This window comes from Leucoraja erinacea, chromosome 11 (genome assembly GCF_028641065.1).
Source record: "Leucoraja erinacea ecotype New England chromosome 11, Leri_hhj_1, whole genome shotgun sequence".
Classification (NCBI taxonomy): domain Eukaryota; kingdom Metazoa; phylum Chordata; class Chondrichthyes; order Rajiformes; family Rajidae; genus Leucoraja; species Leucoraja erinaceus.
In genome coordinates, this window is record NC_073387.1 from 14,164,512 (window position 1) to 14,191,618 (window position 27,107).

Consider the following 27,107-nt stretch of genomic DNA (forward strand, 5'->3'; position numbering starts at 1 on the left):
TGTCTTGCAACTTTGTATCGAAGTGTGTTAGAAGCTGTGAGAAATGATTTTTACTGGACAAACCATTTAAAATCAATTGCTTTGTCAGATCTTCGAACATTTTCATTAATAACTCGAGAAATAATGCATGAATTTTTCAGATAAGGCGATTTTGGACGCTACGGGATAAATCTCTATCGGAATATGTAAAAACTTTACCGTTAGTGCATCGTTTTTTCAAGAAGATGTGATTATACACACACACACACACATGCAAGATCAGAGTTTTAATAGTATTCATCCTAATTACACCTCTGAAATGAGGAAGGACATGTTGACAGGAGAAGAGGACAGAACTAACTGCTCAGATTAAAAAAGGGGAAGAATACACTGACTTGACTAAAAATTAGTTTGTGTGGCCCCTGGTTCTGGACTCCCCCAACATCGGGAACATGTTTCCTGCCTCTAGTGTGTCCAAGCCCTTTACAATCTTATATGTTTCAATGAGATTCCCTCTCATCCTTCTAAACTCCAGACGTACAAGCCCAGCTGCTCCATTCTCTCAGCATATGATAGTCCCGCCATCCCGGGAATTAACCTACGCTGCACTCCCTCAATAGCAAGAATATCCTTCCTCAAATTTATGTGGACAACTTCACTGTTGGCAAGTTAGTTATGTCATTCTCAGACGTGTTTATTTTAGTATAAATAATCCTTACTGAAGAATGTCAGCATGAATATGCCATCATTCCCTATCCTCAGTTGATCAGCATCATCATAGTCATCCCGTCCTGAAAAATCATCATCCTGTTTGGGCAAAGAGAAATACATTTTAGGTTTGTCGTCCTCTTTTCGGAGGATGGAAACATGCAAATAATAATAGAATAAATGAACGTCAACAAATTGCAGATGCTGGAAGTCTGTCAAAGCTTCTCAGACCCCAAATGTTAATCTGTTGCTCTTTCCAGAGATGCTGTCTGAACTGTTAAGTGGACCGGCATTTTCTGTTGCCGGTCCACATAATAATGTCGAAATTTCTTAATTTTACCTGGTATAACTTTCTAACCACTTGCTTTCTATACTCTTTCGGGCAGATGCCCATTTCCAGCAACACATGGGAAAAAAACAAGCACATAACAAGAACCTTTGCAGCCACTGGAAGAATATGCAAACTCCACAGGCAGCATTGCAGATCAGGATTGAACCTTGTTTATTAGATGTGTGAGGTAGCATCTGCTGTCTTTAACGATGTAAGTTATTCCCCATCCAATCAAGCTACTTATCGGCCATTCAGCTCATTAAGTCTTACTTCACCATTAAATCATGGCTGATATATCTTTCCCTCTCAAACCCATTCTCCTGCCCTCTGCCCTTAACGCTTGACACCCTTACTAATCAATGTGTGGCAATGAATTCCACTTCACCACCTTCTGACTAAAGAAATCCCTCCTCATCTCCTTTCTAAAGGTACTTAAAGCTACTTGAAAATCTTCACAGCTCCAGCGACCTGAGGCCCCGATTTCCTCCCATGTGTAAAAGATGTACAGATTAGTAGGTTAATTGGTCACTGCAAATTGATTCTGGTATATGCAAGATGGGAATAGGGAAGAATAGGTTGTGGTGAAAATTAGTGGGGGAATTGGATTGCCCTGTGAGCTGGTAAACGTAACTGGAGAAATGGCCTCCTTCTCTGTCCAAAGGAAGTATGGAATATGCATGTATTCAGTAAATTCATCATGGAGACTGCCAACATTTCTGAAAACAGTTTAAAATCATTCATCTTGGACCTCCACGCAAGTGATGCAGTTATTCTGTAAAGGTAACACTCACAGGAAGCGATCAATTATATTCCATATAAACAGAACATTCTAGAAATACTCAGTATGTTCAATACTCAAACAATTATTTTCACCAGTTTTACCATCCATCTTCATTCGAATCTAAGAATACCTTTTTCTGGTATGCCACAGACATTTTTTCTTTAATACTGGTCACATAACCTTTAACTACTCAAATAGACAAACAAAATCTCGCAAATGAATAGCGTAAAATTTAAAACTTGGAGGATAAACAAAACCTAAAAAATGATTCCAACTTTTAAAATATAGAGAGCAGTGGATGTCAAGTTGTTGAATGCTGCCGTTTCTACCTAAGAAACCTCTAGAGATTAATTTCCTTTGGCTAATCTTTCCAAGTATTTTCAGATCCAATGCTAAATTTGCTAATGGATCTTTTTAAAATTGGTTCTGGGTAACATTAGCTCGTGGGAACCCACTTTTGATTCCCCAGGCCATGAAATGAGTTAATACAGATCTCGCAATGACTCAGAACCATTTTCTGCACCACAATAATATTGTACCATAAAGCCATAGCAAAATGCAGAAAATTAAGGATAGATTTTGAATGCCAGAGAATCAAACATAAAACAAAAATGAAAGAACAAAATGCTGGAGTAACTCAGCGGGACAGGCAGCATCTCTGGAGAGAAGGAATGGGTGATGTTTCGGGTCGAGACCCTTCTTCACTGATGTCAGGGGAGTGGGCGGGACAAAGATAAAATGGAGTCGGAGACAGTAAGACTGGTGGGAGAACTGGGAAGGGGGAGGGAATGGAGAGACTTCTGTACATCGGCGAGACCGGGTTTTCAGGGGAAATGGAATGAGAGATTAAAACAAGAATGAAAGTGTGGCGATATTAGCTAACAAAGCAATCAGAGCTACAAGAAAGAATAAAATATGAAGATTAGGACATGAGAATATATGGATTGAAATAAAGAATATGCAAAATGGTACAATCACATAATTGAAATTGGATCATTAAACTGTCAGGGGGAAAGACGTCACTTATAACAAGGGCACAGCGGTAGAGTTGCTGCCTGACAGCGCAGGTGATCCGGGGTTGATCGCGACTACGTAGCTATCTGTATGAAGTTCGTACATTCTCTCCATGACCTGCGTGAGTTTTCTCCGAGATCTTTGGTTTCCTCCCACACTTCAAAGACGTACAGGTTTGTAGGTTAATAGGCTTGGTATAAATGTAAATTGTCATTTTTGTGTGTAGGATAGTGTTAATGCGTGGGGTTCGCTGGTTAGTGCAGATTCAGTGGGCCGAAGGGCCTGTTTCAGCGCTGTATCTCTAAACTAAAACTAAACTAAAAAGCATGAGGGAATTAATTGAGGGAGATTTCAATTACCCTAATGTTAACGATTAATTCCGTCAGAGATTTCAGAGGTAAAATAATTTCTAAACTGTATGCAGGGGAGTTTTTTTAAGTCAGTATGTGGCAAGCACAACAGCAGTGAGTATATTTATGAATTTAATTTAGGGAATAGAGCTGGACAGGTTGGGAGCATTTTAGTGGAATTGGATTTCATTGGTAGTGAGCATAATTCAATTATATTTAACAGAGTTCTGGAAAAAAAGGACAAAATCAAAGTAGGTGTATAAGGTTCTCAACTAGGGTAAAGCCAACTTTACTATAGCAAGAAATGATTTAGCCTAAGGAGTTAAACATGATTAAGCAAAAGCAAGGCTTTTGATAAGGTTCCACATAGCAATGTGGTAAGAAAGTAAAAGGCATAAGGGATACAAGAGAGAAATGCAAATTGGATTTTAAATTGACTTAGCCAGTAGGTATATTATTTGGCAGGTATTGTAATTGGCAAACTGTTACAAAAAAGGGTTCCACAGAGGTCAGTACTGAAATCTTTTGCTACTTGTAAGAACTCCATTTCATTCTCCCACCTTTACTTTGCTTTACTTCCATTCTGTTATAATGGAGACAGCTCTTATTTGCATCAACTTCATTTTCCATGATTCTGCTCTCATTTCACTCTCCTCGCAATTGAGCAAGAATAAGGTTCTCCTTATCCTCACTGTCCACCCAGTGGCTTCCACATCCAAAACATGATCTTCTGCAATTTTCCAGCAAACATGTCTTCCCTTTTCACTTCAGCATTCCAAATGGATTATTCCCTCGGTAATTTCCAGGTTCTCTCTTCCATCTCCACTTACATTTCTAGTGACATTTTTCAATGCAACGACAGGGAAAACAACCCCTGCCCTTTTATTGGTGCTTCTTCCAATTTAGTGGACTGCATGTGGTGCTCATGACATGGTGTACACTGCATTGGTGAACCTAAATGAAGACTGGGTGAATACTCTGCACTACTCTGTTTGTTACACAAAGGTAGCAGAGCTTTGTTTCCTGTCAAGTTAATACTTCGGCGGCTTCGACCACCCCGGGCTGCGGAGTTAAACCAGCCCGTTCGCGGAGCTTTGATTCAGCCGCGGGACTGACATTACTTACCATCACCCAGCGGGGTCACAACATCCGAAGCCTGGATCGCCTCGGTGCAGAGGGAGAATAAGAAGGGAAGAGACAAAGACTTAAGACTTTTGCCTTCCATCACAGTGAGGAGGTGCCTGGTCAACTCATTGTGGTGGATGTTAATTTGTGTTTATTGTGTGTTTTTGTCATTTTTTACTGTATGTAGGACTGCAAGGCAACACAATTTCGTTCAGACCGCAAGGTCTGAATGACAATAAAGGCTACTTTACTTTCTCCCTGTCCCATTCTGTTATCTCAATTTTTGGCTTTCTACACGATACAAAGCCCAATATAAGCTCAAGAAACACCGCCATATTTACTGCCGAGACACATAGTAGCCCTGGGGAGTTCATATTGTATTCAAAGAGAGTTACAATGCTAGGGAAATTGAAATTCAACTTAAAAGAACAAGACGATGATTCAAGTCATGGAAGTAAAGTCAATACGAAATCAATCATCAATGGATCAATAAAAATGTAATGAGGCCGACTTTTGGTGAAATGATTCACTACCTCTTTTCAAAATAGCCATAACTAATTCATGGAATTCAATGTGTGAGTGAAAGGGTTGACGGTGGATATGCAATGGAATGCATTTAAAGACTGCAAGGATGAACTACAACAATTGTTTATCCCAGTTTGGCAAAAGAATAAATCAGGTGAGGTAGATCATCCGTGGATAACAAGGGAAATCAGGGATAGTATCAAAACAAAAGATGAAGCGTACAAATTAGCCAGAAAAAGCAGCCTACCAGAGGACTGGGAGAAATTCAGTCCAGCAGAGGAGGACAAAGGGCTTAATTGGGAAAGGGAAAATAGATTATGAAAGAAAACTGGCAGGGAACATAAAAACTGATTGCAAAAGTTTTTATAGATATGTGTAGAGAAAAAGATTAGTTAAAACAAATGTAGGTCCCTTGCAGTCAGAAACAGGTGAATTGGTCATGGGGAACAAGGACATGGCAGACCAATTGAATAACTACCTTGGTTCTGTCTTCACTAAGGAAGACTTAAATAATCTGCTGGAAATAGCAGGGAACTGGGGGTCAAATGAGATGGAGGAACCGAGTGAAATCCAGGTTAGCCGGGAAGTAGTGTTAGGTAAATTGAATGGATGGATTAAATCCCCAGGGCCAGATAGGCTGCATCCCAGAGTACTTAAGGAAGTAGCCCCAGAAATAGTGGATGCATTAGTGATAATTTTTCAAAACTCTTTAGATTCTGGAGTAGTTCCTGAGGATTGGAGGGTAGCTAATGTAACCCCACTTTTTAAAAAGGGAGGGAGAGAGAAAAACGGGGAATTACAGACCAGTTAGTCTAACATTTACAATATATAATAATGATTATCTGTGAGGAGGATGCTAGGAGGCTGCAAGGTCTTGGATAGGCTGGGTGAGTGGGCAAATGCATGGCAGATGCAGTATAATGTGGATAAATGTGAGGTTATCCACTTTGTTGGCAAAAACAGGAAAGTAGACTATTATCTGAATGGTGGCCAATTAGGAAAAGGGGAGATGCAACGAGACCTGGGTGTCATGGTACACCAGTCATTGAAAGTAGGCATGCAGGTGCAGCAGGCAGTGAAGAAAGCGAATGGTATGTTAGCATTCATAGCAAAAGGATTTGAGTATAGGAGCAGGGAGGTTCTACTGCAGTTGTACAGGGTCTTGGTGAGACCACACCTGGAGTATTGCGTACAGTTTTGGTCTCCAAATCTGAGGAAAGACATTCTTGCCATAGAGGGAATACAGAGAAGGTTCACCAGACTGATTCCTGGGATGTCAGGACTTTCATATGAAGAAAGACAGGATAGACTCGACTTGTACTCGCTAGAATTTAGAAGATTGAGGGGGGGATCTTATAGAAACTTACAAAATTCTTAAGGGGTTAAGACAGGCTAGATGTAGGAAGATTGTTCCCAATAACTTCCCCAAGTATCGGGAACAAGGGGTCACAGTTTAAGGATAAGGGGGAAGTCATTTAGGACCGAGATGAGAAAAACATTTTTCACACAGAGTGGAATTCTCTGCCACAGAAGGTAGTTGAGGCCAGTTCATTGGCTATATTTAAGAGGGAGTTAGATGTGGCCCTGGTGGCTAAAGGGATCAGGGGGTATGGAGAGAAGGCAGGTACCGGATACTGAGTTGGATGATCAGCCATGATCATATTGAATGGCGGTGCAGGCTCAAAGGGCCGAATGGCCTACTCCTGCACCTGTTTTCTATGTTTCTATGAAAGTCTAGAGTCAAGGTAAAATGGTTACTAAAATTTATGGTCATCATTTGACCCGAGTCCTCTCAAAAAACTAATTCAAGTTATAAGGTATTTTGTGAAGATTGTGAAGTGTTCCATGGTAAAAAAACAAACTAAACTTTAATCAGTCGATACAGTATGGGAGATTGTGTTCTGTGTACTTTTAGGAAAGATTACTCTTAACTGTATCATGTATTGCAATTAAAAACTCAAATGATAAATAATGAAATCTGTCAATTATTTTATGTAAAGATAACAATACAGTAAAGATACAATAAAGATAACAATTAGTTCATATTTCCACAAAGGTGTTCTGTGTTTTCACTACTGAACAATCCTTATTGCAGCAGTAATGCTGTGCCTCCTGCAACAGTCAAATTCCAGAAGCTGCAAACAAAACAAGAACATCCAAGGGGAATTCAGTTTGTAAAAGGCAGGGACAGATTTAGGTTGTTCACAAATGAAGATGAAAGTAAGATCTAACATGTGCCTGAGGTTAGATCACATGGCATCCAGGGGGAGCTAGCTGCCTAGAAACAGAATTAGCACCATCACCTTCATGGTTGTTTTTCAGACTGGAGGCCTGTGACTAATAGTGTGTCTCAGGGATTGGTGACGGGCCCACTGCTGTAGGGGGTTTATATCAATGATTTGAATAAGAATGGGCAAGGCATAATTAGTAAGTTTGCAGATGGCACAAAGGTAGGTGGTATCATTGATGATGAAAATGGTAATCAAAAATTACAGCAAGATCTTGATCACCTTAGCAAGTGAGCTGAAGAATAGCCAATGGAGTTCATTGCAGATCGTGGGAGGTGTTGCATTTTGGAGGGTCAAATCAGGGCAGCTTCTTCAAAGTGAATGACAGGGCCCTAGGGTGTGTTATAGATCAGTGGGATCTAGAAGTACAGGAATAGTTCCCTGAAAGTGGTATCACCGATAGATAGGATGGTAAAGAAGGCGTTTGAAACATTTGGTACATGGATAGGAAAAGTATAGGGAGATGTGTGCCAAATGGAGCATCTTGGTCAGCAAGGCCAAGTTGGGCTGAAGGGCCTGTTTCTGTGTTGTATGACAATGACTGTGCAAGAGTTGGAGAAAGTATAGCTAATGGCTCCTTCAGCTTTGCATGTAATTAATAAATATCTGAACACTTGTTATTGCAATGGAATAAAACGTCTGATTTCCTGATAAGTGTAAACAAAAATATAAAATGCAGATGAACATTTTATTATTTTCCCAGAATTACTTGATATCATTCAAATTGAAGTTGTGCTGTCAATTAAATTTGGGTTGAGTTGTCATAAGATAATTGTAAAAGGCACATTCACAGAAAGGGCGCATCACTTTAATGTACCTTGTTAAAGTCAGGATAACGTTACAGGTTAGCAGTTTTTATTTTTTGGAGAAAAACATTAGTGGATAGATAATGCATTAAGCCAACCTACTTATATTTCATAAATGGTAATTAATTAGTGAGATACTTGTGCACATTAGGTACTCACCCTTCCAGACACCAGAGGCAAGGTTGCTTCAACTTTCGTTCGTTCAGCCTCATCATACGAAGGGAGGGTAGTTGCTACACTGTAGGACGGGGGCTTTGGAAATGCAGAATCCTCTTTGTAATCAAAGAAGGCTAGAGAAAATAAAAAATATTAAAAACATAAATAAAGCAATGCAGTCTAAGAACAATATTTTGTCTTTTTAATATTATAGGAACTTTGCAAGCCGATCTGCATGGAGAGCTCCAGATCCCTGCGAAAGGCCCAATGTAGCCAGCAATTGCGATCCAAGATTCTTCAATGCCCCACCATTGTGATATTGCCAGACATTTCTCAAATTTAATTACATATCGCTATATCCCCTCATAAATCTAGCCTAATGTGTAACTTTATAATATTGCCGCATGATACACGTTTTAAAGGGTACGTGCCACTGCTGGGCTGGAACAAACATTTTATTCTAAGTTATTGTTAACAATGTGATGAAACGTAAGCTATCCATACTTTTGACCACTGTGAAATAACAGCAAGACCAGCGATAAACTCAGCTTGCCTTCCATGGTGCCATTAAAAGCATTTAAACTGACAGGTGCCAAAATATTTTTTACTTTGGGCACTTGGCTTTACAGAGTACATTTTATGACTGCAATCCTGCACCATGGTGTTTCCTCCTTAAGAGGGCCTCAAGGACTGTGAAATAAGAAAACAAATTACTGCAAAAACTTATAGGTTATTTTCTAATTCATGAGACCCTGTAGTCTTCACTGCTTTAAAAATATCAATCAGGAGGACTTGACATTTTTAAAGATCTAAAAATAAAAGATTATTGGTTCACGTGGCATTTGTCCTACTGTATGGCGACAGGATATTTGAAGGCAATGGACACAGATTCATTTGGCGTGAAAGAGGCTAAGGTATACTTACAATTATACCAAACAAGAACGCAGATCATGCTTGCCATAATTTTTCAATTTTATGTCCTCCAAGCAACAGCCACCAAACTTTAGAAACATTGGCTTTCAATGGCATTGGGAGATGGTGATATTCACCATAAAAAAGCATACTTTTGAAATTTATTTAAATGAAATGGAAATCTAAGGTTTCCATAGAAAATTATCATGTACTTTGTCAAAGTCTCTTAAAACAGATATTAACTGCAATGAAAATCTATGAGAGATCCAAAGTTAGCTCCATGATTTGATTATACAAAGCAGACCAGAACCAGGGCCAAACAGAAAACTGAGCTTTGGGGTCATCAAGCTACAAGCTGGATCAAGGGTTTACCTTGGTAACAGGCATTGGAGCCTCTTAAAAAGTCAAATTCAGCGTACATTGGCAAATGTTTGCCATTGGGCATCAACCAAGTCCCATAATCGTTATCATCTTCAGCGGCCATGTATGGCTAAAGAGGTCTTGCTTCTACTCATTCGTAGAAAGGAAAAATATTTCACATATGGGCATCTTAATGTGTGATGGCCATTGCACACTATCTAATACATGGTCTTGATCCAATGGCAAGTCATTGAAGATAGGCTGTACTGCACAGATATGTGCATGCACATGCGTGCCAGAGCCATATTCTACACATACTCTATACAGGGTCCCCTTCGTACTCTATCATTCTTTCATCCCAACCTCCTCCATCATTCAACCTTTGCCATCTTAGCTCGCTTCCCCTTCAATCTCCTGTGGGAGGGCTGAAAGAGAGGGAACAGGTACAGCACCCATGATCTAGCAAGACGCACCTGCTCAGGCACAGAATTTCAGCACTCAATGTGCATAGATATATAGCAAATAGTCACTTCCAAACTAGCACTAACATGTAGTCTACAGTACCAGAGGGCAAAATACTGCTACTCCATCAGAGGCACCCATCACTCCATCCCTCGTCCTTTCGGGAGAAAAAAAAATTGAATAACCTGGCTGCACTCTTTCTTCCTGCATGAATGCAGGGACTGAAGAGTGAAGCTCCAGAGATGACGATTGCAGCTGGTCACGAGATTCAGAGGCTTTGCGACAGCTTGGCATTGGTAAGCTGTGTGACGTTCAAGGATTCGGCAAAAGCTCTGAACAAATAGGTCACAGAGGTTCACGACCATAAGGAAACTTGTTCACACTAAGTGCATCTCAGTGTTCTCTCAGCTGAATCCTTGGATCAACTAGAAGTTTTGCACTCTACTGAGGAATGAATAAAATGGATAAACACAGTGCCCTCCATAATGTTTGGGACAAAGACCCATCATTTACTTATTTGCCTCTGTACTCCACAATTTAAGATGTGTAAAATAAAAAAAAACCATGTGGCTAAAGTGCACATTGTCAGATTTCATTAGAGGATATTTTTATACATTTTAGACAATAGACAATAGGTGCAGGAGTAGGTCATTTGGCAGTTCAAGCCTGCACCGCCATTCAATGCGATCATGGCTGATCATCCACAATCAGTACCCCGTTCCTGCCTTCTCCCCATATCCCCTGACACCGCTATCTTTAGTCGTCAAGTCACGTTTATTCGTCACATACACATACGAGATGTGCAGTGAAATGAAAAGTGGCAATGCTCGCGGACTTTGTGCAAAAAGACAAACAAACAACCAACCAAACAAACTACAAACAGAATCACATATTCTTTTACATGTTAAATATTGTGGGCGGAAGGAAAAAGGTTCAGTAAAGTTAGTCCCTGGTGAGATAGGAGTTTACAGTCCGAATGGCCTCTGGGAAGAAACTCCTTCTCAACCTCTCTGTTCTCACAGCATGGCAACGGAGGCGTTTGCCTGACCGTAGCAGCTGGAACAGTCCGTTGCAGGGGTGGAAGGGGTCTCCCATGATTTTATTGGCTCTGGAGTTGCACCTCCGGATGTATAGTTCCTGCAGGGGGGTGAGTGAAGTTCCCATAGTGCGTTTGGCCGAATGCACTACTCTCTACAGAGCCTTCTTGTCCTGGGCAGAGCAATTCCCAAACCAGATGGTAATATTTCCGGACAAGATGCTTTCCACAGCCGCAGAGTAGAAGCACTGGAGGATCCTCGGAGACACTCTGAATTTCCTCAATTGCCTGAGGTGGTAAAGGCGCTGCCTTGCCTTACTCACGAGTGCTGCGGCGTGGGATGTCCACTCCCAGATATTTAAAACAGCTCACCCTATCCACAGTATCCCCATTTATCCTCAATGGTGTGTACATCCTCGGATGATGTGCCCTCCTAAAGTCCACGATCAGCTCCTTAGTTTTTTTGATGTTCAAGAGGAGGCTGTTTAAGAGCTCTACCTAACTCTATCTTGAAAGCATCTAGAGAACCTGCCTCCACCGCCTTCTGAGGCAGATAATTCCACAGACTCATAACTCTCTGTGTGAAAATGTTTTTCCTCATCTCCGTTCTAAATGACATACCCCTTATTCTTAAACTGTGGCCCCTGGTTCTGGATTCCCCCAACATCGGGAACATATTTCCTGCCTCTAGCGTTAACAACCTTATATGTTTCAATAAGATTCCCACTCATCCTAAATTCCAGAGTATACAAGCCCAGCAGCTCCATTCTATCAACATATGACAGTCCCGCCATCCCAGGAATTAACCTGGTGAACCTACGCTGCACTCCCTCAATAGCAAGAATGTCCTTCCTCAAATTTGGAGACCAAAACTGCACACAATACTCTAGGTGTATTAGAGTATTTCTGTACAACTGCAGAAGGACTTCTTTGCTCCTATACTCAATTCCTCTTGTTATGAAGGCCAACATGCCATTCGCTTTCTTCACTGCCTGCTGTACCTGCATGCTTACTTTCAGTGACTGATGAACAAAGACCCCCAGATCACATTGTACTTCCCCTTTTCCCAACTTGACACCATTTAGATAATAATCTGCATTCCTGTTTTTGCCACCAAAGTGCATAACCTCACATTTATCCACATTAAACTGCATCTGCCATGCATCTGCCCACTCACCCAACCTGTCCAAGTCACCTTGCATCCTCATAGCATACTCTTCACAATTCACACTGCCACCCAGCTTTGTGTCATCTACAAATTTGCTAATGTCACTTGTAACCACTTCATATAGATCGTTAATGTATATTGTAAATAGCTGAGGTCCCAGCACCGAGCCTTATGTACCCCACTCGTCACTGCCTGCCTTTCTCAAAGGGACCCGTTAATCCCTACTCTTTGTTTCCTGTCTGTCAACCAATTTTCTATCCATTATTGGCTTCACCATGTAGAAATTACAGCTGTGTTTATACATAGTCCCCCTATTTCAAGGCACCATAATGTTTGGGACACATGGTTTTACAGGTGTTTGTAATTGCCTATCAGGTGTAAATGCCCCCTTAATGCAGGTATAACAGAGCTCGCAGCACCTAGTCTTTCCTCCAGTCTTTCCTCCAGTTTTTCTATCACCTTTGGAAACTTTTATGGCTGTTTATCAACATGACGACCAAAGTTGTGCAAATGAAAGTCAAAGAAGCTATTATGCGACTGAGAAACAAGAATCAAACTGTTAGAGACATCATTAAGAAGAAAGAGATCACTGGTGACCTTACTAATCGCAAAGGGACTGGCAGGCAAAGGAAGACCTCCGCAGCTGATGACAAAAGAATACTCTCTATAATAAAGCAAAATCCCCAAACACCTGTCCGAAAGATCATACACCCTCTTCAGCCGTCAGGTGTGGATTTGTCAATGACCACTGTCCGCGGAAGACTTAATGAACAGAAATACAGAGTCTACACTGCACGATGAAACCACTGGTTAGCCGCAAAAATAGGATGGCCCGGTTACAGTTTGCCAAGAAGTACTTAAAAGAGCAACCACAGTTCTGGAAAAGGGTCTTGTGGACAGATGAGACGAAGATTAACTTACCGTATATCAGAGTGATGGTAAGAGCAAAGTATGGAGAAGAGACGGAACTGCCCAAGATCCAAAGCATACCACCTCATCTGTGAAACACAGTGGTGGGGTTGTTATGGCCTGGGCATGTATGGCTGCTGAAGGTACTGACTCACTTAGCTTCATTGATGATGCAACTGCTGATGGTAGTAGCATAATGAATTCTGAAGTGTATAGACACATCCTATCTGCTCAAGTTCAAACAAATGCTCCCAAACATACTGCTAAAGCATCAAAGGAGTTTCTCAAAGCTAAAAAATTGTCAATTCTTGAGTGGCCAAGTCAATCACCCGATCTGAACCCAATTGAGCATGCCTTTTATCTGCTGAAGAGAAAACTGAAGGGGATTAAGCCCCAAAACAAGCATAAGCTAAAGGTGACTGCAATATAGGCCTGGCAGAGAATCACCAGAGAAGACACCCAGCAACTGGTGATGTCCATGAATCGCTGACTTCAAGCAGTCATAGCATGCAAAGGATATGCAACAAAATACTAAACATGACTACTTTAATTTACATGACATTGCTGTGTCCCAAACATTATGATGCCCTGAAATGGGGAGACTACATATAAACAATGCTGTAATTTCTGCATGGTGAAACCAAAATGTATAAAAATGGCCTTTATTAAAATCTGACAATGTGCACTTTAACCACATGGTTTTTTCTATTACAAATCTCAAATTGTGGAGTACAGAGGCAAATAAATAAATGATGAGTCTTTGGCCCAAACATTATGGAGGGCACTGTACGGGTCAGAGTACAGGAAGGAGATTGATAATCTTAATTAGCGGAGACTGATAATTAATCTTGCTCTTTATTCGACAACTGCATTGAGACTTCCTTATGAACTCGTGCAGAACTTGTTGATTCCATTATTTTTTCCACTAACTTCCACCCTACCCTCAAATTCACGTGGACTCTGACACCTCGCTCTCTTTTACCTGGATTTCACCTCTTCCTACACTGTCTCTTGCAAAGGCACTATCCACCACTTAAATTCTCCTTCTCTGCCCCCAAGTTGAAGCTTTCCATTCTAGGACATCTGAGATGTCCTCTTTCTTTAGTAAATGTGTTTTTTTTTCCCGTGACCTAATCTTGCTCTTACCATCAGCAAGACCAATGAGCTGATTTTTGACTCTTGGAAGGGAAAACTAAGGATCCATCAACCTGTCTTCATTGGTGGGATGGCAGTGGAGAGAGTCATTATTCATTTCCTGAAGCCCTGTCCTGGGCTCAGCAGATTGATGCTACAGTAACACTGATAATTTATTGCATTATCGATAACTGTAAATGTATTTGTTGTGTTGTTTTATTTATGTGTCTATAAAGCTGCAGCAATAATTTAATTGTTCCATTCCTGATATATATGACAATTAACAATACTCTTGAAATATGCACAAAATGTACCAAAAGCACCACCCAACCCCTGAACCTTTTAACTATTTTTTGAACAACACTGGGTGTTATAAATGTTGTGATACATCAACTCATTTTGTTTTCCAAAAGCATTCTGTGTGGAGGTCGTTTGGAGGAATTGTGCATTGTGACACATGTTGACAATAACGCAACACAACCTGGTAAATAAATGTTTTGCCGTTTTTTTTACCATGATACAACAATTTGGATGTTGTCAGAGCATTCAAAATGGATTGTCAGTCAGATATTTACCGCCTTCTCTAGCCTAAGGATTGAGAGTCAAGGCAAGATTAATTTACCACCACATCATACAAGAGAGAGAGAGAGGCCCCCTGGCCGCGCCGGCACACGTTGGCGGAGACCCGGTGAAAGGGTCAAGGTCAGAGTGGCGTCCCAGAGCGGGAGGTGTTCACGGGTCACCCTCACGGGGGAAGACTGCTACACACCGACCCTGCTGCCAACTAGCCGCCCCATCATCCCCTCCCCCTCGCTCCACTCCCCACCCCACGCTACCACCCCGCACAACTTGCCTTTGCAACACAGGAGCAGTGGCACGGTGGTGCAGCGGTAGAGTCACTGCCTCGTAGCGCCAGAGACCCGGGTTCCATCCTAACTACAGTTGCTCTCTGTACGGAGTTTGTACCTGAGTGGGGTTTTTTCCGGGTGCTCTGGTGTCCTCCCACACTCCATGTTTGCAGGTTAATTGAATTTGTTCCGAGTGTGTGTAGGACAGAGCTAGTGCATACGGGCATCGCTTCGATGGACCGAAGGGCCTGTTTCCGTGCTGTATCTCTAAAACTGCGCTACCACAGAAACCGTTAAATAGCCCGTCGCACGGAACGTGTTAAGGGCTTGCCGCGGGCCGGAAAAAATCTCATGGTGGGCCGAATGTGGCCCGTGGGCCATAGTTTGAAGACCCCTGCCTTAGATGTATCGACTAGGGGTTCCCAGTACCGCCCTGTGCTGTTTCTGCATTTTGAGTGGTCTTGGGCCAAAAATTCCCCCGAACCATTTCTTCAAGAAGCTTTGAGTATATCCTTGAATCTTTTTCTTCATCTGCCCAGCTATCAGTTTTTGATAGTTACTGAAAAGAAATTCATGCTTGTTTCACGAGTACAGATTGGGTATGCAAACAATCTGGCCTCCCAGTGGTACAGTGCAATTAAAGCTTCAGTACTTGTGAAAGCAGTGTCGGTTTGCTTATCCTGTCACCGGAAGTGTAGGCTTTTGCAGAAGCAGCATTGGTGATGTCTCTTCGGGACTTTGAGGTTCCCTATTTCCGTAGTCCAAGTCTCAGAAATACAAAGGAAAAGGTGGATCACTGCTCTCTTGTGCACACTTAAATAAATTTGCAGCAATCTATTTATTGTTTATTTTTTTATTTTTTTTTAAACACCGTTTCTCTGCATCTCATTCTCAAATAGCTTCCCACTGATGTGGAACTAATTATCCCCACCCCAGAATCAAGGTCACCTCAACCTCAGTAATAGTTACTCAGTACATCAGTGGTTGTTACTATTACTCAGTGATAGTTACTACGCGTTTGGAGGTGGCTCTCAAAGTCATTATCAGCTTATTCATTGAAGAACAGCACAGCCCTTCATTCAACCACTGCAAAACAAAGCCCTTTATCAACCTGACCTACTGTACAAAATTATCCTCCATTGATAAAGATCAAAGGCAAGACCCTGAAAAATGATACCTTATTTGTAGCCTTCGTGTAAGGCAAGCATTAATAATTAAATTCACCATCTGAGAAAAGATCAAGTCCTTAAATATTGTACTGTGTTGGAATCAATCAAGAACATAAGTCATCACAGTTCTGTATTGCAGTGTTTGCATATCTCACACTGAGAGTCACTTTGGCACTATTCTAGCTAGATGTAACGAGATCTTTCACATATGGAAAATGAGACAAAGCACATTATATTTTCAAGTTAGTAATTTCTAGGCACCTAAAGATGTCCATCTTGTTTACCTTTTATCAGCCTAGCAATTCAGTGATACAATAATTGAGCTATTGGCAAATCAAATTAATTCAATAAAACTTCAATATACAGACAAGATAGAAACATAGAAAACAGGTGCAGGAGAAGGCCATTTGACCCTTCGAGCCAGCACCGCCATTCAATATGATCATGGCTGATCAACCAAATTCAGTACCCCGTTCCTGCTTTTTCCCATAACGCTTGATTCCGTTAACCCCAAGAGCTACATCTAACCCTCTTGAAAACATCCAGTGAATTGGCCCCCACTGCCTTCTGTAGCAAACAATTCCACAAATTTAAAACTCTCTGGGAGAAGAAGCTTTTCCTCATTTCACTCCTAACTGGCCTAGCCCTTATTCTTAAACTGTGACCCCTGGTTCTGGACTGATCTTGGACACCAGGAATCACCTGCTCCTTCCAAGTACAATAAAACTAATTTTACAATAAAACCTACCTTATTACTAGATTGCATTCATATTTTTGAATTAACAGGGATATAATACTGTAACCCTGCTTGTGAGCACCAAAACGCTGAATTATACCTAGAATGCACAATAGTCCAGAGCTTACCCTGAACATCTTGTTTGCTCTTTATGGTGCTCCATAACCATTGAACATTTAAAATACTCTTCATTATACTGCTGACTAACTGGCATGAAATTGCAATCCCAAATATCTAAAGTTCGTCACAGTGTAAAACATAATAACCAAAAGCTTTTGATCGCTGTTAAGTTTACCTTCAGATGGAATCATCTCATTCGCATACACACTACAGGCCTTTAAGATATTAATGTGACAAGACGCGTAGATGAAAAGGCAATGAATACAAAGTACGGACTTTGCTACTCTCTTTGTGCTTTAGTAGATTCCAATGAGCATTCCCATTCTAAGCATGTTACTCAATAAAAGTCTCAGGATACTTGCCTGTCCCATACAAATTAACATTACAGTAATTTTTTTTGAAAATACTTATGCTTTATCTTTTTATGCACAATATATTTTAATTGTGTAAAAGACACCTCCCCTATCCATTTTTTTAATGCAATGAACAATTATGAATAATTCATCAGGCCGTATTTTGTAATCAGCACAATCCAAGATCCAAGAGTAAAATGTGCAGCGTTATTGCTCTCCCTTCATTATGCAAACGCATTCATTTCCATTAAAAACATTGGGAACCCATTTTGTTCAAACAATTGTTGCAGTTCATAGCATATTTTACATACCCATACTATGTTTTTTTCTTTTAGATTATTTTTGCACTAAATTTAAATTAATTTAAATTCAATCCTATAATGTGAAAGAAGAAGCTGTTGGATTACTTGTGTGTCATAAGCAGCGCACTCACTACCAAAGAATTGTCATCAAGGTGCCCAGTAATATTCTGAACGAATAAGGTCTGGGAGAAAACCACCTGTAAACAAATAAATTAAACTGTATAGTGTTATTGATTTCAGTGCTACATAATGGATAGCATGCTTACATGAGGTGACATGTAATGATGCCCATTTCCTATTAGGGTTCAAAACCAGATTCCAATTTTTTTAAAGTTAGGGTAATTACAAAAATACTTGAGGCAATGGATAAATTGGACTAACATTGCTTAATTCAGAGAGACCACAATGCAATAATTGCACAGAGATGCATTCCAAGTTGTAATGGATGCATATGAGCAACACAGATTGAAATCAGTCACTGTTCCTCCCATTAATTTGCTATGCAAAACAAAAAAATCTGTATTTTTCTAGCATGGTAAATAAATGCATTGCTCAGATATTTGATTTGACCCAAATTCAATGCTGCGCCTAAACCAGAATAACACAAAGTGGTTTTGGCATCTCAGGCTTGGGAAGAAGTGGAGACAGAAATCCACAATAATTCAACTACTCGTTGTATTCATTGGCTCATGCTGCAAAGTATATGCATCCTATATGGATGGTTAATGAACCCAGGATTAGCTTGCAACGCCCTGCTCATGAATATAGACTGCTGACATCTGCTGTGTCAGCTTGTGGTGAATTGCCACGACTAAATTATAGAGTGCTGCAGTTACAGATTGATCCAAATCCCAGCAATAGCAAGTGACTTCAAGAAAGCAATAAAAATTAAAAAACTGAAATTTCTCAGTTCAGAAAAGTAAATTGCTGTAAACTACTAACATTTTGCCATTATACAGGATAGTGGTTCTGAACCTAATAATGCTCTTTTTCAAATTCACTACATCTTCTCAGCATTATTAACCACAGAATACTTACGGGAATAATGCTGTGCAACTTATTTTGTTTGTTTCTTACTGCAGCAAATGTGAGGAAGATATAAATCAGGAGGTATTTCTAAATATTTCATCAACTGCAATCCCACTTCAAATTGCGTGTGTGTGTATTGCAGGGCAATTAATTTTGAATCAAAATTTAATGTTAATAAATATTGTTCAATCTTCAAGAGACAGCAGAGAGTTGGAATATTATAGATAGACTAAAATGCTGGATAAACTCAGCGGGTGAGGTAGCATCTATGGAGCGAAGGAAATAGGCAACGTTTCGAGTCAAAACCCTTCTTCAGGATGATGTGAGGGTAGGGGGGGGTGGGAAGAAGGAAGAGGTGGGCTGAGGAAGAGCTGAAAAGGGGAGGAGAAAGTACCTGAAATTAGAGAAGTCAATGTTCATACTGAAATATGAGGTGCTGCTCCTCCAATTTACGGTAGTCCTCACTCTGGCCATGGAGGAGGCCGAGGACAGAAAGGTCGGATTCAGAATGGGAGGGAAAGTTGAAGTGCTGAGCCAACGGCAGATCAGGTTGGTTACTGCGAACCGAGCAGAGGTGTTCGGCGAAGGGATCGCCAAGCCTACGCTTGGTCTCATCGATGTAGAGCAGCGGATGCAATACATGAGGTGGAGTAGGTGCAGGTGAACCTCTGCTGCACCTGGAAAGACTGCTTGGGTCCTTGAATGGAGTCAAGGGGGGAGGTACAACTACAAGTGTAGCATTTCCTACGGTTGCAAGGGAAGGTGCCCGGAGAGGGGTTGGTTCGGGTGGGAACGGACAAATTGACCAGGGAGTTACAGAGGGAGCAGTCTCTGCAGAAAGCAGACAGGGGAGAAGATGGGAAGATGTGGCAAGTGGTGGGGTCACGTGACGGCTGGTAGGGTGGAAGGTGAGGACAAGGGGGACTCTGCCCTTGTTACGAGTGGGGGGGATGGAGAGTGAAAGTAGAGTCACACCGTATAGAAGAGGTGAGGGCCTCATCTATGGTAGGAGGGATTCATCTCTATTTAATAATTAATAATTGCTTTTTCCCCCAATATCAATCGCATCTTAAGATTTTTCAAGGAAGAAGCATCTATTAAATAATGTCCACGTAGAATTAAAACAAAATATTGTAACTTGCCAACCTGGGAACAAGTGATTGCAAAGATGACCAAATACCTGGAATCAATTGGTTATGGAAAATAACAATGTTATTTAATTTAGATAAACCAATTTATCGTCCTTTGACAATCAAAATAAAACCAACAGCTGCTGGAAATCTGAAATAAAAATGAAACGCTTCAAACACTCAGCAGGTTAGGCAGCATCTGTAGAGAATTATAATTAGTTGTTGAGGGTTACAGCATGACGACAGGCCTTCAATACGCCAAAACCACACAGAATATGATTCACCTATTTTTAATAATCCCACATCATTCCCATTTTCCTTTTCTGATAATGACTTCCCTAAATCTCTCTTTCTCCACCTTATTATTTTCTTAAATCTAGTATCTATTGTGTGTGTGTGTGTGTGCATACGTATGTGTGTGTGTCATTTTGCATGTGAAACATATCTTCTCGAAAACCAGACGCCGAAACGTGAAAATTTTACATATTTCAGTCGAGACTTTCCTTGTGAGTTTAGAAATCCACTCCTCTGTACCGTTGGTACATTATTTTCCTGACTTTTTAATTAAAATTGTTGACCTATCTGACCTTTTTTTAATCTGACCGCTGCCCAGCTGCTGACGTTACAATAACAGTGAAATCTTTACATCTTCTGGTAGAAAATTTCCGTATGATTACAAAAATCCAAATCCTCTATAAATTATTTCCAGAGATATTTATTAAAATTTATCACCAAACTGGCATTAAAAAAAAGTTATTAGGGTTGCACAGCTGCTGACTTCACAATGCCTTGGCACCTGGCCCAAGTGTTTCCTGGCCCCACCCAGCCGGGCAGTTGTTGATTCCATTGTTTTTCATTGAATGGAATTGAATTATTCCTCACTTAACATCACTAATTCTTAACACTAACTTTTAATTTCAAAGATAGTTTTTTTAAAAGTGAATTTGTAGTTTTCATTGACAGCGCAGATCGGGGTGTGTGTGTGTGCGTGTCCTCCCCTGAATTCCATAGAGCTGCATCGTGCATGAGACGCGGACGCTTCATTTCCAGAACATTCTGAACGCGTGACGCACGGTTGCATTTCGCTCTCGTTGTCTCTCTCCCCCCCTCTCTCTCTCCCCCATCCCCTCCCTCCCCCCCCCCCTCTCTCTCCCCCCTCCTCCCCTCCCCCCCCCCCCTCTCCCCCCCCCTCTCCCCCCCTCTCTCCCCCTCCCCTCCTCCCCACTCTCTCTCTCCTTCCATCTCTCACCCCTCCACTCCACCCCACCCCCCCCCTCACCCACCCTCCCTCTCCTCCCTCCCCTCCCCCCCCCCCCTCTCCCTCCGTCTCTTGCCCTTCTGTCTCTGCCCCTTCCCATTCTCTCTCTGCCTTCAATCTCTTCCCGCCCCCTCCCTCCCTCTCTATACGCGCCTGCGAGTTAGGGGGCTATGCGTCAGTGGATAGGGTGATAAAAGGAGCAAATTAATAATATTATTATATAAAAGGGGGTAGTTAGCGTGTGGTAGTTAGTTTGTGTGACGCCACATGCGACCCCCTCCAGCCCTCCCTCCTCCCCCGCAACTACACGTTGGGGGAACAGTCTGCACTTGGTCTAATTGTTCCTTGAAACTCATCCTTTTGACCAAATTTTGTTCCCAGTGAAGATTCAGGATAGGAGTCTTGGAACACACGACTGGGTTAAGGATGGGTTATAAATGAAAACTGTTGTTGCTGCTATTGATGAAAGATATCTATATTACAATTGGTTTTTTTTTTTTAAATCATCATTTTCTATTTCCCTTTAAAATTCCAACATTCCAGAGTAAACTAATTAAAAATATCATTACTTTGGCTGATGGAAGACATGACAGTCACACCCAAAATCATGCTGGTTCGAAACCGTTTTATAGAGATACAAAGAATGGCCTTCACCATATTAAAACAATATCCCAATAATTCTACACTGCTGCGAGCATTTCAGGTAGCCATCTCTTTTCAGAGATGCTGTCTACCCTGCTGAATGTTCACAACATTTTCTGAATTTCTCAAGCCTTTACCTTTATACTTATCATGTTCTCATCAAGAATTGTTCTAATCATGTTCGTTGGCTGCTGGTCAGGAAAATTAGCAACAGAAAATCTGAACCAATGAATGTTGTAGATGCTGAACTATGTTTTAGAGTTTTGGTGTGGCATTATAGAGATAAGACGGGAGCAATCTGTCGTTATGAAAAATATATGGAGCCAGAAACTGACACAGTATGGCACAGTACACAGCAATAACTTAAAACATTACATTGTTTCCTGGAGGTACACTACAAAATAAGTGCATACCTCTTGGATTAAGTGAACAAGAGAAAATAGTAAAGTTTAAAGTAAAGAGTCATCCCATTTTATGATAGTGAAATATTTTCCAAACTTTAGAACATCATTCTTTAAAAACTGGTGAGCTATTACATACCCATTTTGATCCAAGTATGTTCCATCCAGTTCCTACACATTTCTACATACCTGCACTCTCTACTGCAATGCTGCTATATGGTGGAGGAGCAGCCTCAGCCCCAGATTCTGACACTTCCAAAGGTTCTTCCTCATTCTGCAACTACACAGACAAAATAGTAGATACAAGTTAAAACTCACTCTTTAACAACATACCTCTAAAATAGAAAACTTTAAAAACAAACTATTCAATTACAAAGCATAGCTCAGGGGTTGTGAAGGAAATCAGAGCACCCTTGAGCATCCCACATGATCACAACATGCACGCTGTGCAGAGGCAGCACCTGAGATCAGGCTCGATCCAACGCCTCTGAAGCTGTGAGAACAATGCTAAGTGCTGTGCCACTGTGTTACTCAGCATACATCCAGTCAAATACTCATTAGAATTGACGCCTACAGACAGATTACTCATCAGGACTGTATTCTGCTTGTAATACCAGTGCAATTTTCAGAGATTATTTGGCATACAAGAAAATAAATCTGACAAACCAAAAATGGTCAATATACAATTTCACATGGAGAATAACGTGGAAATAAAACTGTTGCTAGGCACTTTAAGCTTCTTCAAAGAAATCTTCCTTATTTATTAAGAGGAATGCCCACAGGCAATCAGATACTTACTACATGGCAATTGCTCCAAGAAAGACAACTGTCCACAGGTTATGCTTATTCAATCAGAGGTTTAAAAAAAAAGGCTTGCCCCATGTAGCACAGTTCTTATCATATCAAATCCACCATGGTGAAGATGTTTCTGGGGGGAGAATCCAAGTTCTAGAAAATGTGGTGTGGGGGGAGGGGGGGGGGGTTAGGGAAGGAGGTGTGGGGGAGGGTGAGGTGTGAGAGAGGGGGTGTGTGGGGAGGGGGGGGTGTGTGTGGGAGGGGGGGGGGTGTGGGAGAGGATGTGGGTGAGAGGGGGGGGGGGGGGGGGGTGGGGGGTTGGGGGGGGGGTGTGTGTGGGGAAGGAGGGGGGGTGTGGGGGTGGGACTCCACTCAGCTACCACCGGCCACGGCACCACACCGCACCTCCCGGCTCGGAGGGGGTGTGGGAGGAGAGGTGTGGGAGGAGAGGTGTGTGTTGGGGGGGGTTGGGGGGGTGTTGGTGGTATGGAGGGGTGGGGTGAAGTGGGGAGGAATGGGGAAGGGTAAAGGGGGGGTGTGGGTGGTTGGGGGGGCAGGGGTGTGTGTTGGAAAGAGGGGGAGAGGAGTGTGGGGTGGGAGGGACTCCACTCAGCTGCCACCGGCCACGGCACCACACCGCACCTCCCGGCTCCAAAAGGCGGCTTCCCCCGACTCCACAGGCTTGTGAGGTCAGCCCCACCTCCGGGAGAGGTCCTCGACTGGAAGGGGGCAGAGTGTGTGGGAGGAGAGGTGTGTGGTGGTGATTGTGGAGGGGTAAGTTTTGTAATATGGAGGGGATCGGAACAAAACTGAAGTGGGGAGGAATGGGGAAGGGTAAAGGGGGAGTAAGGTGGGTGGTCCTAGGGGGGCAGGGTACTGTTTTTGGAATTTAGAAAAGGGAGAGGAAGTGTGTGGGGTTTTAGGGTAGGTATAGACTCCACTCTGGAGCTGCCACCACTTTTGCTTACGGCACCACACCAACGCACCTGCCGGCTCCAAATCAGACTTCTCACCATTGACTCTATCTACACTTCATGCTGCCTCAGAAAAGCAGCCAAACATAATCAAAGAATTGGCCCATTCCAGTCCTTCCTTCTACACCTTCCTTCCGGGCATTACATTCGTGGTGACGGACAGGCGAGAAGACCAATCTGCTGATCTCATGATACTTCTTCTGAACAGTCCATCCATAAGCTAGGGTACTTTCCAAGTCACCTCAACCCCACTGAGGATATTAGAGTTTATGGAACAAATGCATGGCCATGCTGAGAACTAAATAATGCACTCTCTTTCTTCCCCTTTGTTCTATCTATTGTACTCAAGTTTGACGATTGTATTTATGCATTGTATATTTGATCTGTTTGGATAGCACGTAAATCAAAGTTTTTCACTTTACCTAGGTACACATGATAATAATAAACCTACACCTCAATTATCATTATGTGGCCAATAATTATTCATCTGCAGAGATATCTGCTATCTCGAACATCCAGATTCAGGAACAGCTTCTTCCCTACAGCCATCAGGTTATTAAACGCTACAACCACTAAATAAGCTCTGAACTACATAGAATTGGAGGCATTGGTTTTGTCCTTTTGCATTATTGTTGTTTATGTATAAACACACACACACACACACTGAACTTCGTTTCACTTATTATATTGTTTACAGAATACTGTGTTTACATATTCTGCTGTGCTGCTGCAAGTAAGAATGTCATTGTTCTGCTTGGGACATATGACAATAAAACATCTTGAGTCTTGAGATGGAGAAGAGTAATCTCAAATGTACACCAGCAACTAAACCTGCAATTTTACCTACTTGTACAGATATATTCTACACACCATGGACAAGCAGCAAACAGAAAATGCTGTGTTCCCAAGAGATACTCTTACTACTTAGGAACTAATCTTACAGTACATTATCTATCAAAATATGTAGAGTTGCCAACCACTAATGGAGTGAATGTTTCAGGAGACAAATCAGTGCAATATACTTTCCTGAAATATTGTGCATGGGAATAAAAATAGGGCTACAAAAAAAAACATCCATTTAGATGTCTATTATGATGCAAGTGCATAACTCCAAATACAAAGGTTTTGCTCCATCCCAATCCGTACTCCTCATTTCAATTCATAGATTTGCAGATTTTAACAAAAAAGTTATTCTCTTTTCTCCTGGATCACGCCCATGTCCACTTGCCTTCAAAAGAAACTCTCCAAAAAAAGGAACGCAACAAGTCACAAGTTTGCAATAAAGCTGCACAGTCAGCTGCCCGAGTGGACCATGTGACTATTATTTCCCTTCCCCCATCTCAGAAAAATGTATCCTGTACATGCATCAAATGTTACATTGCTAAACATGCCTGATATTCTTCTCAGGCGCCTAAAAATGTTAAGCATGATTAATTTTAAAGTACAAATTTAAAATCTAACATCTTTAAAGTGCAACTCATTTTCCAATGTCATCACTATCTATAGTTGTGACAATTTAACCAGCTGTAACTGTTGGACAGGAGCCAAAATAAACGAAATACCTTCGTATTGAACCTCCAAATGATGATAGGTTGCATATATTTAGCAGAATTTAATCAAATCTGCCCTCCAATTTATACCATATTCAAAAAATGTTGACAAGAAAAGTTTATTAAAATAAAATTCCACCACATAAATTAATAAAGCTAATTACAAAATAAAGAATGTCATCTGTTTGATTTTAGAGAAAATTTTCATTGTTAGGGAAATCTCCAAACTGAAAGACATATTTACAAAATAAAACATCCCAAAGCAATTCACCAAAATATTTATGACAGACACCAACAAATTAAGTAACAAGTTTCATCAGACACAAAGGACCATATACCATTATGTTTAGGATGAGTTTTATTGTTCTGTGTTATCTGGCAGGCATATGTTATTGGTACAAATTTCCCTAATATATCTTATGGATCCATTGGTTTCAAGGAAAAATGGTGCAGCTATGACATAACATCGGTCCTCTCAAAAAGCTAATCCAATCAGCTAGATAACCTGTACATCACAGACTCAGATGAGTATTTACCATTTTACCAAAAACGACTGGTATTAATATTATTTTGGATCGTGCACTTTGCTAAAATGAGAACAAAATACCCCTTTAGTTATTCATCTTTAAATTAATACTTAAAATAAGCCTTTAAGGCAGAAATGCTACCTAAGAGTGCCAACCACTCAATTTACGATATCTTACTGTAGGCCACTGTCAAATGCAAAATGGAACGTGTGCTAAAATATTTGCAATTCCAGTCACTTTTCTAATTCTTTGCATCACACTCTGACGTTGACACATTTTCCATCCGTGCTGAACTCCTCCAAATCTCGATTCAGCGCTGTCAATTTAAATGGGGCTCACGTTTGGTTAAGACAGACCGAGCCTCACAATCCCTCCATCCAACATTTAAAGCCGCCTTCGGACGGTGATTTAAGAAAGCCGAATACTGATGTTATGCCAAAAACAAATGGTGTGGCTGCCACTTCCCACAACATCGTTTTACAACAGATCGTCCACCCCCAGCTTCGTTTGTAAGGCATAATTTAACGAATGGATTCAGTTTTGACTCCTATTCGTGTACAATAGCTATTGGCAGCTGGCTGTTAAATCCGATGCCAAGGCTGCCGTCAGTCCTCGCTGCCTAAATCTTCAGCTCCCCTCGATGTTAAAGGAGGACGAGGCCCAGTGGAGGACGCGAAGCCTCGGCGTTGCTGGGCAATCGCACCGGCGTCGTCCCTCAACCGCCCGGGGACACAGACCCAGCTCCTCCCCGGGAACCGTTTGACCGAGCCGCCACTCACCGCCTGATATCGGTTGTTGTTGTCCGCCATGGCGCGGGGGTTGGGGGAGCAACAAGCCGGTGATCCTGTTGTCGGTCGAGGGCAGGAGGCTTCCGCTCGCTATTTTCCCGTCGGCTTTGCCCTCCGATCGATAAATGGAGCCCGTCGCAGCCGCAGCGGATGTGAGCGGCCGCGGCGAGAGACAGCGCCCACTAGCTTGGCGACGTCGCCACTGCAAGTGCCAGGCCAGTTTGAACGTTGCCCATTTCATTCGCTCCATAGATGCTGCTGCACCCGCTGAGTTTCCTCAGCACTTTTGTCTACCAGGCCAGCGACAACTGGGAGAAGAGCGCTCTCTGCCAAACATCCTATATAGGATCTTTGCACTCAGCTGATCCCCTTCACCTGTATTCACCTCTCTCAATGCTCCCCTCTCTCTGTGATTCCTTCTCCTCTCCAACCAGAGTTTTG

General features: G+C 41.7%; 1 protein-coding gene across 1 annotated transcript in view; it reads right to left on the bottom strand.

Moving 5' to 3' along the window:
* The window catches only part of LOC129701479 (NEDD4 family-interacting protein 1), a 41,429-nt gene extending 14,598 nt beyond the window's left edge, over positions 1-26,831 (bottom strand). Inside the window, exons 1-4 of the mRNA XM_055642685.1 lie at positions 26,658-26,831; positions 22,222-22,312; positions 8,067-8,197; positions 699-786 (exon numbers count right to left, since the gene is read on the bottom strand). Coding sequence (XP_055498660.1) covers positions 699-786; positions 8,067-8,197; positions 22,222-22,312; positions 26,658-26,687 — 340 coding nt within the window. The 5' untranslated portion in view covers positions 26,688-26,831. The remainder of the gene's footprint in view (positions 1-698; positions 787-8,066; positions 8,198-22,221; positions 22,313-26,657) is intronic.
* Positions 26,832-27,107: the final 276 nt, after the last annotated feature.